This window comes from Selaginella moellendorffii, unplaced genomic scaffold (assembly GCF_000143415.4).
Source record: "Selaginella moellendorffii unplaced genomic scaffold, v1.0 SELMOscaffold_28, whole genome shotgun sequence".
Taxonomy (NCBI): Eukaryota; Viridiplantae; Streptophyta; class Lycopodiopsida; order Selaginellales; family Selaginellaceae; genus Selaginella; species Selaginella moellendorffii.
Window position 1 is genome coordinate 1,177,108 of NW_003314289.1, and position 12,263 is coordinate 1,189,370.

At 48.7% G+C, this 12,263-nt stretch overlaps 1 protein-coding gene across 1 annotated transcript; it reads left to right on the plus strand.

Moving 5' to 3' along the window:
• The first annotated feature begins 76 nt into the window (after positions 1 to 76).
• On the plus strand, positions 77 to 1,669 carry LOC9645298 (serine/threonine-protein kinase ATG1a). Its single transcript, XM_002975524.2, has one exon. The coding sequence runs from the start codon at positions 77 to 79 to the stop codon at positions 1,667 to 1,669; it is 1,593 nt and encodes a 530-aa protein (XP_002975570.2).
• Positions 1,670 to 12,263: the final 10,594 nt, after the last annotated feature.

Here is a 12,263-nt window from a genome sequence, read left to right on the forward strand (position 1 = left end):
TTCGAGCCCGAGACCCCCTTTTTCAAAGGCCGAGATATAAACCCCCCTAGAACCCTTTAGACCACGTCTAGGGTTTATGGAAGACGTGGGAGAATATCGGTTGCTTCACAAGATCGGCGTTGGATCGTTTGCCACGGTATGGAAATCTATGCACAAGATCACTGGCGAGATCGTCGCGATCAAGGTGATCGTCCCGCGGATGGATCAGCTCCGCCAGCAGCTGGAACTGATCGCGCAGGAGCAAGCCATCATGAAATCGATCGCACATCCAAACGTCGTCAAGCTCCTGAGGATGATCAGCGACGATGAGCACGACGAGCTCTCCACGAAGTACCTGGTGATGGAGTTCTGCGAGGGTGGCGATCTGGATCACTACATTCACCTCAACAAGAAGCTCAGCGCTGGGGTCGCGAGGACGATCATGCTCCAGCTATCGGCGGCGCTCCAAGAGCTCCGGAGGATGAACTTGATCCACCGGGACCTCAAGCCCCACAATCTCCTGCTCAAGAACAAGGTCGCGCCGGGGTCAGATCCAGAGGGAGAAGAGATCGTGGTGAAGCTCACGGATTTTGGGCTGGCGAGGAAGCTCCAGCCGCAAGGAATGGCGCAAACGATGTGTGGAACGTATCTCTACATGGCCCCGGAAGTGATCTCGCACAACAAGTATGACGCCAAGGCCGATCTCTGGAGCGTCGGGGTGATGCTCTACCAGATGATCACTGGGCGGAGGCCGTTCGAGGCCTGCAGTAGCGAAGATCTCTTCCGCAAGCTCGGGAACAAGGTCCAGTTTCGAGGAGAGGATTGCTGGGATCCGGATTGCCGCGATCTTTGCGAGGGGCTGCTGAGGAAGAATCCCTTGGAGAGGATATCTTTCGAGGAGTTCTTCAATCACAAGTTCCTGCGAGGATCGAGCAAAGCTGCACTGGTTTGCGATGAATTAAAAGCCGACAGCGTTGTGATCTTACACCGAGCGCCACGGCCACTGGAGACGATCCCCGGGGATCGCCAGCGGCCTGTGAGAGGGAGGAATCCACTGATGGACTCGATTGAAGAGAGGATTGCCAGAGAGTATGTGATGGTGTCTAGCCCCAGCTCTTCAAAGAACAAGCATCCTCACTGCCCGATTCCAAAGCCAGCACCGCCGCCGCCGCGTGCGCATCCACCGAGCAAGAATTCGAGCAAGGAAGATCTGGAGCGCAGCGAAACCCTGCGAATCTGCGCCAAATTGCTCGGCGAAGTGGCAAGATTCAAGCTACAAGACAGTAAGAAGCTTGAATCCCTCTCGCTCTGCCTCGCCGTGCTTGGATCGCTCAAGCGCGCCTTGAGCATTGCCACCACGCCCCAGCTCTTGGAGGATTTCTCGGCCGCCCTGGACGAAGCCGAGGCCGTAGCGGCGAATCTCGACAGGAGCTCGGATCAGGCGCTGCCAGATGCGGCGGAGATAATCTATCAGGCAGCGCTGGCGGCAGGGAGAGCCGGGGCAGTGGACGAGATCCTGGAGAAGCGAGGGCGAGCATCGGTCGAGTATGCCAAGGCATCAACGTTGCTCTTCTTTCTCATCATGGATGACTCCCCGATCCACCTACATTCGTTAGATGTTGCTAGCGCACACCATTGCTTCCACGCTATAACAGTGCGTCACAAGCAGTGCAAGAACGCTAGCCACTAATTTCTTTAAATTATATTAATACTAAATAATACTTAGTATTATTATTGATTAATTTGTAGCTTACATAATTCTTATTTGGTTTGCTTAAGATGGTAATGAATATACTTAAAATATGTTTGGATACTCTAAGATATTTTACCATCTAATAGTTGTTATTTATTTAAATTAATTTTGTATTTATAATTTATAAACATGTTTAAAATTTATAAACTTTCTTAAACAATTTCTAGTATATTCGTTTTTATTCTACCATCTAATGGTTGACATGGAATAAGATTAATCTTGTGTTTATAAATATAAACACGTTTATAATTATAAACTTTTGTTTGATCAATTGGATTAAGAAGTAAAAATAAAATTACTATTAAGCAAAACAACCGTTGCTACATGCAAAGTGTAGCAAATTATTATTTTTATTACTATAATATTATTTTATTAAAAACAGTGGTTATACTTTTTTTGTTTTACAAAGATATTATTTATTATAATTCAATTTGCACACTGAGTGCTTGGAATATAGAGAGGGAATACAAAAATGTGCATATCAATTAGCCCAAAAACCCTAACTTATATATAGAAGCGAGTGGTCCAGATTGAAACCAATCTAATGGCTACCAAAATCCCACTATGCTAATATTAGTATACGGCATCGTAACCATACACTTGGCCCTCAAATCATCCTCTCCTCTTGGGATAATCATCAGGGTTCTCTAGAAGATGGGCTGGGATCCGGAGGAACGTCAGGAGGAGGCATCGGTAGATTTGTAGGTGGTATTAACTCCTCCTAATCCCTTTGTATGAAGTGTTTCAGCCGCTGCACATGCACAATCTCTGGACGATTGGCCTGCTGAACGTTATGCCGAACCTCATAAACTTGTGGTCCAACTTGCCGCAACACCCAATACGGTCCTTTCCATTGTGCAAGAAGCCCCTTAGATAAACCACGTACCGTAAGATGGAGAAAACGGACTAACACCAAATCATCCACTTTGTACTCTGCAGGTGGATGATGATAAGAGTTGTAGCGCCGTTGTTGTCCCACTTGTATGCGGCCTAAGTGTTTGGCAGACTCTGCTTGGACAAGTGGAAGAATGCTCGTCAAATACTGATCCCATGATCTAGCATCAGCAGCTTGTGGCAATCGCGAAGGTAAACCCAGCTCCGTTGGTAATATTGGATCATGACCATATAGGAGTTTATATAGTGAAGCACCAACAGAACTCTGCACCCTTGTAACATATGCATACCAAAGAGACGGCAAAATAACCATCCCAATCTGAATGTTGAAAGTTCACATACTTCGCAATTATCCCTTTGAATGTCCGAACAAGCCGTTCCACCATACCGTCTGATTGTGGATGATAAGCACTTGTGAAAGTGTGGCATATCCCCAATCGAGACGTCAAAACATAAAATGCCTCAGCCATAAATGCGGGACTATTATCCGAAAGAATCCGCTCTGGACAAGAATGCTGGAATACCACTCGATTGACGAGGAAGTATCCAACAACAGTTGCAGAGGCGCTAGCAAGAGCACCAACTTCCACCCAACAAGTCAAGTAGTCAGAAGCAATAATAACATACTCATTGCCAGCAGTCGACTGTGGAAAAGGTCCCATAAGATCAAAAGCCACTAACTCAAATGGACGGGAAACTACAATTGACTCCAACCGTCCTTCTGCAGCACAAGGGGGAGTATTACGAGCTTGGCACCAAACGCAGCTACACACATACCGGATAATATCACGTCGCATCTCCGGCCAATAGAAAGACCTGCGCAGCTTCTTGTGACACGACGGTGTCCCATATGCCCACCTAGAACAAGAGAATCATGGTAGGCATGGAGAAACCGCGGAATAAACACCGAAGGCACTACCAGCCGTAAGTGATCATCAGGATCCGTCCCCACAAAATAAAGAAAGCCATCTTCAAGGCGATATTGAGAATGTAAATGCCGAAAAGGCAAGTCATCAGCAAGTGATGTAGGATTTTCAAACCCATCTCGAAGCCTTCGAATCCACGGCTCAATCTTTTGAGCCTTGCGAACCTCATCAAGAGAAGGTAGATCTTGCTCTGCGCCCTGTGGACACTAAACGTCAAGAATAGCAACCGCCGACGGCACAGAATCCTCATTTAGAAAATCCACAGATGCTGGAATAACAGGTTCGTCAGAAACATGACAAGTGAGTGGAGTAGGAAGAGGAGCTCGAGAAAGGGCATCAGCATCAACCATAGAACTCCCTGGGCGATGAACAACATCAAAATTATATATTTGAAGCTTCAAAGCCCATCGAGCCGTACGACCAACCAGGTTCTTCCGCTTCAATAATGAAGTAACAGCAGTATGGTCACCTTCAAGTAATGTCCGAGAACCATGTAGATATGCATGAAATTTCTCGAAACCCCAGACTGCTGCTAAACACTCTTTCTTCGTCGTGGAGTAGTTCATCTCCGCTGGTTGTAATGTACGGCTTATGTATGCAATGGGATGGCACTGACCAGGCACACTCGAGCTCTCTTGCATCAACATACCTCCAAAACCAATGTCAGAAGCATCCACGTGCAAAATAAAAGGTCGAGTGTAGTCAGGATATGCCAAAACTGGAGGAGTCGTCAATAGCTCTTTGAGATCCACAAATGCTCGCTCACAATCCGGAGACCAGATGAAAGATGACGTTGATGACTTCAACAACGCTCGCAATGGTGTAGTGCGATCAGAAAGATGATTCACAAAACGACCGAGATACTGCACCTTACTCAAAAAACACTACACATCATTTAAATTATATTGGAGTAGAGAACTTTAGAATAGCCACAAGTTTGTCAGGATCAACTTACAAACCCTCACGAGAAATATGGTACCCAAGATAAGTTGTGTCCTTGGACCTAAACACGCACTTTGACCTCTTCAGCTTTAAACCAATGTTGCGTAGCTGATCCAACACTTTACAAACATCACAAACGTGCTCCTCCCATGTCCCCTCCAAGTGGATCAAGACATCATCAATGAAGTCAGTAGTCACCTCCGGCATATCGCAAAGAACCTCGTCCATCATCCGCTGGAAAGTTGCTGGAGCATTGTTCAAACCAAACGGCATCACCAAGAACTCGTACAAACCAAATGGTGTACGAAAAGCAATCTTAGGAATATCTTCTTCGGCCATCGGTACTTGCCAATACCCAGAAGCAAGATCTAGCTTGGTGAACCAGCGACTTCGCCCCAGACGATCCAAGAGATCAGCAGTGTGAGGAAGAGGATACACATTTGGGATCGTCACTTTGTTTAATGGATGATAGTTGATGCAGAAATGAATACTCCCATCAGACTTCGTCACAAGATGAGGTTCACATGCCCAAGGACTCCGCGACTCCGAATAACACCCTTCTCCAGCATTTCCTTGACGTTTGCGCGTAAAATCTTAATCTCCTTAGGTGACCGATGATGAACAGGAACCTTGATTGGACGAGCATCCCCGGTTTCAATCGGATGACGTGTGCAATCTTGGCCCCAGACGATAAGTCAAATTCAAAGAGATCAGAATACTCCTTCATGAGCCGATCAACTGCTACAACACAAAGATCGTCGGAGGGATCGGAAAAGGGAAAAGCAGAACAAGATGGAAACACAGAAAGAAAGAGTGGGGGAACAAAAGTAATGGAAGCAGAGGTAGAAGTAGAGGGACGAAGAGATATGGAAGTGAGAGGAATGGATGAAACATAAGGAAGTATGAGGGGGAGAAGCCTCAAAGTCACACTTGGCATGATTGCGCTGCAACCAATCCATACCAAGAATGAGGTCAAAAGCTTGACTCGGCACCACCCGCAATGACTGCAACTCAAGCTCGAGATCGCCCACACACACAACTAGGTCCACCTCATCCCGTGCACATGCATGTGTACGGCTGTTGCCATAAAGAATGAAAACTGGTTCCGCCGCACGACGCAAGTGTAGACGACAACGTGTGGCAACAGGTCGAGCAATAGAAGATAAACTCGAACCTGTATCAACCAATACGGAGAGAATAATAGGAGACCTCTTGTTATAAAAATGAGCTTGGAAAGTAAACACTGGATGAACTGGTGCCGAGTGAACCCCTTGATGATACTCCCGAAAGAAAGATGGAGGGGTCACTGATTTATTCGCGCAAGGTCCCTCCATTACTCGCGTGACTCCTCGTTTCCCGGATGCATCTCGGTGTCCAGACCTTCTACTGTAGTAGCACCCACGAGACGTTGCTGATGCAAAGGTCTCCACCCAGGAAATGGAGGTCGCTAATCTGGAAAACGATGGCAATGCCGATAAGTATGACCGACTTCATCACACACCCAGCAGTGAACATCACGGCCACGACCACGTCCTCGCGCTTGTCCTTGAACTCGAGCAGTAGCAGCATCAACCTCCATTGGAACAGGACCATCACCCATAGGAAGTGGAGCGGAAGGACGTGCAGCGAGAAGTGGAAGAGGCGACGTCTCATAATGTTGTGCCAAGCGAAGTGTGAGACACAAAATCCCTAGGCCCCAAAGTGGAGCCGGAAGGGCGCCACGTGGTAGTGGCCAAAGCGAGAGCCAAACGAGTGTAACACGTTTGGACCAAAAGCTCCGACTTGAAAAGTCAAGAGCAGGAGTGGAACTCCCAACGAAGTGCTCGAGGAACAAGCACAAAGAGAGCAATAAGCGAGGCTCCAAAAGGGACCCAAAAGGACCAACACATGACACGTGGAAGTTTCCGAGATGGACCCGAGTTGGAGTCCAAAGTGGAGTCCGAGGTGGACCCGAGATGGACCCGAGATGGAGTCCGAAGTGGAGTCCGAGAAGGACCCCAAGATGGAGTCCGAGATGGAGTCCGAGGTGGAGTCCGAGGTGGACCGAGATGGACCCGAAATGGAGTCCGAGATGGAGTCCGAGATGGACCCGAGATGGAGTCCGAGATGGAGTCCGAGATGGACCCGAGATGGAGTCCGAGTTGGAGTCCGAGATGGACCCGAGATGGAGTCCAAAGTCGAGACCGGGACCAAGACCGAGACCGGGACCGAGATCGAGACCGAGATCGGGACCGAGACCGAGACCGAGGCCAAGCCCAAGTCCGAGTCCGAGTCCGAGTCCGAGTCCGAGTCCGAGTCCGGAGCCTGAGAGGGTGAAAGCCCAAAGCGTTCGTCTCCCAGACCCTGGGGGGTTTGGTGAGTTCCAAAAGTATAGTAGGGGGAGGACTGCAGTGGAGCCAGTTTGGCCAGGAAAGGCCAATTTGGCCCAGGAAGGCCGGACTTAGTGTTGGGTGATGAGCTGCCCACTGGGAAGTCCAAGACTAGAGTGAACATGGACCGACAAGCGGGGTAGCTTGGTGAAGTGTTCAAGAGCCGGCTTTAGTTCCCCCGGGAGATCGACTGGCCGATGCTCCCAGTCCAAGTGTGGGTGGCACTGCCTACTTGGATACCTGTCGTGGCTCAACGGAACCTCGCTCTAAGCCCATGGCTAGAGCACCTAAAGGCGAAAGGCGGGGAGAGTACCCATGAGGCTTGCGTAAGGCCACGGTGTTCCGAAATGTTGTCCCAAAGTCCCAGACTATGGAAAGGAAGAGGAGTAGCCCTCTAGTGTGGTGACAAAGGACACGGTCACCCAGTGAGGAAGTCCCAGAGGACAGTTGGACTTAGAGGTCGGGCCTGCGGGCCTTGATCCAGTGGCAGTGTTGGTGAACACGGCCATCGACAGAGAGGGACTTGGTGGGGACCGGAAAAGAGATATTGGGGAAGGTTATTCCCTAAGTCTGCGAGCATCCTAAGGATGCTAAGGAGTGGATCTGGGATGATCCCTCATGGATGGATAGCCTAGTCTATGAGAGACAGGATTGCAATGTAGGTGGTGTTGGACCACTAGCGTGACCAAGGTGAATAGGTATGGCCTCAGCGTAATGGGCCGATATGTCGGAGATACCTTGGGGTGTCGATCATGGGATCGGACACGTGGAGCACTTAGACCAAGTGCAAAGGTTGAGTGGTATGGATGCCATTCTCGAGGCTAGCAAGCCCCAAGTCCTAACTGGGACTTGTGGAGGTTGTGAATGAGACTCCTCCAAGTGGTCGGAGGTGTGGTTAAGTGACTAAAGTAAAATGGAAAAATTAGTCGCTTACACGAAGAGCATCGTCAAGGGTGGCAGGAGCAAGTGCATGCACAAGTCTGACAAGATCTTGACAAAGTGCTGGCCACAACATTCCTAGCTTGATCCACTCCGACATATTTGGCTCCGCACGAAGCAAAAGACTTTGGAAACGAACGCTAAATTGCATCACCGACTCAGATGGCCCTTGGTGAAGACGATGCCTCAATGGTTATTCTTGTACTTTTAGGATAACTTTCTATGGTTATAGAACATACAAGTAGACACATTATGACAAAATAGCTTGCATGTACACCATTTTGTAATTCTCTATATGTGAAAGAAAATCATAAGGTCTTGTTGAACATAAAAGTTTGTGACTGCATTTCATCCATAACTTTAGCTTTTGATCTCTTTGTTTTTGTTCTTCTTCAAGCTGGATTGTATAGTCAACCAAGGCATGTCCTAGATGACAGCAGCATGTTCTTCACCTTGTTGGATCTTCAAGAGCTGGATAGACAAGGTAAATTTGACCTATATTGGTTTTACACAATTCAAGTTTTTGGCAAGATTGGAATGGGTTAATTTAACAGCCCAATGCTAAAGGCAGCAGAATAAATGTGTTTTGCATTCCAAAAGGGGGATACCTTTAAGTCATCTAGCTTGAAGATGTTATGAGACACACCTCGCCACATACACATTAGGGCTTTCTGTTGTGTCCATTAGTGCAGTGTGCTTGACCCCAATTTATCTCATGGTATTTGAGTTGGGATAGTGCTATGGAAGGAAAACCATCCATTCGCAAGTTTGATAGAGAAGGTTTTGAGGGATTCAAGATCCATCTTGAACCCTACCTCTTGTTTCATGGTTTGTTGGGGGTTGTAGATGGGACAAAGCTAGGGTTATAGCATTGTTGAGGTGCATGAATGGCTAGAGGGAGCATTGCAATGTGCTTGTCCTCAAATGTTTTCTTTGTTGCTTCATTGATTCCCAAGTTCATTTCTGCAGCATTTTAGAAATGTTTGAGTGACACCTACAGCACCAAGAGTGAAATGGATACCTTTAACATCCATTCACAAATGGACTCCTTTAGGGTAGAGGAAAATAGTATATTGCCAAGCTCTAGGGCTTTTCCACACAGTTTGCAACTGTTGGAAAAGGAGTATGGCCATCTCAACTCAACAAGTAACCCCCAAGCATAGACTTGTTCCCTAGAGTGCAATGTACTTGGCTTCTATGCTAGAAAACAGAAATGGCCTTTATTATTAGCAAAGATAGCATCAATGTAGTATGTCAATATTGCATCACCTCCCAAATAAGAAATGCATTTGGCAACTTGCCAATGCATGTGTTGTACAACTCAAAGTCATAGTCATATATGCAATGTAAAGGTGAGTTGTTATGCCAAATATATAAGGCACCAATGAGATGGCAATAGGGAGTCCCAACAAGTAGGGGCACACCTGTCTACTCAACTGTGAGATCAATGGCACCAACAACCATCAAGTCTTGATAGGGTGGCAATCATGCATGATCAAGTTGTGAGACACAAATTCCTAAGCCCCAAAGTGGAGCTGAAAGGGCACCACGTGGTGGTGGCCGAAGTAAAAGCCAAACAAGTGTAACACGTTTGGACTAAAAGCTTCGACTTGAAAGGTCGAGAGCAAGAGTGGAACTCCCAATGAAGTGCTCGAAGAACAAGCATGAGATGAGCGATAAGTGAGTCTCTAGAAAAGGGACAAGAGGACCAACACATGACACGTGGAAGAGTTTGAGATGAACCCAAGATGGACCCAAGATGGATCTGAGATGGAGTCCAAGATGGACCCGAGATGGAGTCTGAGATGGACCCAAGATGGACCCGAGATGGAGTCCAAGATGGAGTCTGAGATGGACCTAAGATGGAGTTTGAGATGGACTCGAGATGGCGTCTGATGTCGAGACTGAGACCGAGACCGAGACCGAGACCAAGACCAAGACCGGGACCGAGGCCGAGGCTGAGACTGAGCCTGAGCTTGAGCCCAAGTCCGAGTCCGAGTCCGAGGGTGAAAGCCCAAAGCGTTCGTCTCCCAGACCCTGGGGGGTTTGGTGAGCTCCAAAAGTATAGTAGGGGGAGGACTCCAGTGGAGCCAGTTTGGCTAGGTGTGAGACACAAAATTCCTAGGCCCCAAAGTGGAGCCGGAAAGGGTGCCACGTGGTAGTGGCCGAAGCGAAAGCCAAACGAGCATAACACGTTTGGACTAAAAGCTCCGATTTGGAAGGTCGAGAGCGGGAGTGGAACTCCCAACAAAGTGCTCGAGGAGCAAGCACGAGGCAACCAATAAGCAAGGCTCCAAAAAGGGACCCAAAAAGGACCAACACATGACACATGGAAGTGTCCGAGATGGAGTCCGAGGCAGACCCGAGTTGGAGTCCGAGATGGACCCGAAGTGGAGTCCGAGATAGACCCAAAGTGGAGTCCGATATGGAGTCTGAAGTGGAGTCTGAGATGGAGTCCGAGATGGACCCGAAGTGGAGTCCGATATGGAGTCTGATATGGAGTCTGAGATAGAGTCCGAGATGGACCCGAAGTGGAGTCTGATATGGAGTCCGAGATGGAGTCCAAGATGGACTTGAAGTGGAGTCCGAGATGGAGTCCGAGATGGACCCGAGATGGAGTCTGAGATGGACCCGAGATGGAGTCCGAGATGGACCCAAGATGGAGTCCGAGATGGAACCGAGACCGGGACCGAGGCCGAGACCGAGACCGAGACCGAGACCGAGTCTGAATCGAAATCCGGGACCGAGACCGAGTCCGAGTCCGAGTCCGAATACTAATACAGGCAGTTGGGTGAAAGCCCAAAGTGATCATCCCCCGGGGGGGGGGGGGGGTTCCAAAAGTATAGTAGGGAGAGTGTGGGGCTTGGAGCCCAGTGGAGCCAGTTTGGCCAGGAAAGGCCAGTTTGGCCCCGGAAGGCCAGACCCAGTGTTGGGTGATGTGTTGACCACTGGGAAGTCCAAGACTGGAGTGAACACTGACCGACAACCGGGGTAACTTGGTGAAGTGTTCAAAAGCCGGCTCTAGTTCCCCCGGGAGATCGACTGGCCGATGCTCCCAGTCCAAGTGTGGGTGGCACTACCTACTTGGATACCAGGCGTGGCTCAACGGAACCTCGCTCTAAGCCCATGGCTAGAGAACCCAGAGGCGGAAGGCGGGGAGAGTACCTAGGTGGCTCGCGTAAGGCCACGGTGTTCCGAAATGTTGTCCCAAAGGCCCAGACTGTGGAAAGGAAGAGGAGCAGTCCTTTGGGGTACTGACCAAGGACACAGTCGTGTGGTGAGGAAGTCCCAGAGGACCGTGGGACTTGGTGGTCGGGCCTATGGGCCTCGATCAAGTGGCAGTGTTGGCAAACACGGCCAAGGGCAGAAAGGGACTTAGTGGGGACTGGCAGAGGGATATTGGGGAAGGCTATTCCCCTTATCGGTGGGCATCCTAAGGATGCTAAGGAGTGGATTTGAGATGACCACTCATGGATGGTTTGCCTAGTCTTGGAGAGCCAAGACTGTGATGCAAGTGGTATTGGACTACCAGTGTGGCAAAGGTGATTGGGCATGGCCTTAGCGTAACAGGCTGCCATGTCGGTGGTACATTTGAGTGTCGGTCATGGGATTGGACACGTGGAGCACTTGGACCAAGTGCAAATGTTGAGTGGCATGGATGCCATTCTCGGGGCTAGCAAGTCCCAAGTCCTGAATTGGACTTATGGAGGTTGTGAATGAGGCTCCTCCAAGTGGTCGGTGGTGTGGTTAAGTGAGTAAAGTAGAATGGAAAATTTAGTCGCTTACAATTTGGTATCGGAGTTGTTCCTTAGTCCGACTTTTATTGGTGCTCAAGTATATCACTATTGATATTGGCATTGGAAGGTCCTAGGAGTGGGCTTATCCTTGAGGAGTAGCATGCCTAGAGGACATGGCTCTCCACTCAAGTTCATGCGTGACTTGGGCGCGATGTGGTGGATAGAAAAGGGGCCGGTAAGGGAACGACTTTGGGATCTTGGGAACAGTATACGGTTTTCCTCAGAGAGTTGAGGATGTGATCCAGATGAGCATTTGACTCAATAAATGGCCAACGTAGTTGTGGTAAACAACTAAAGTTGGGATCACAGGAAAGATAAAGACTCCAAAGCAATAAGGGAGTCACAAGATTATCCTCATATAGTTGAGGTTGGTGCTCATGAATGTGAGACCAGAAGTAATAACCGTGGGAGGTCAAATACGGAAGAGGACTCAAGTCTTTGAAATGGTAGCCGGGGCTACCTTTAATAAATGCTGGAACAACCCAAGGAGTTGGGGGGTGTACTTAGAGATGAGTTGGTATTCTCATCACATGGACAAGTAGTCCTAAGGGGTAGAGGTTGCCCCCGAGAACAAAAACAACTGTCAGAGTAACACTTGTGAAAATAGTCCTTCTGAGTAGGACAGGAATGCAGGAAGTGTATTCCAGTGAGCTAGTGCCTCACA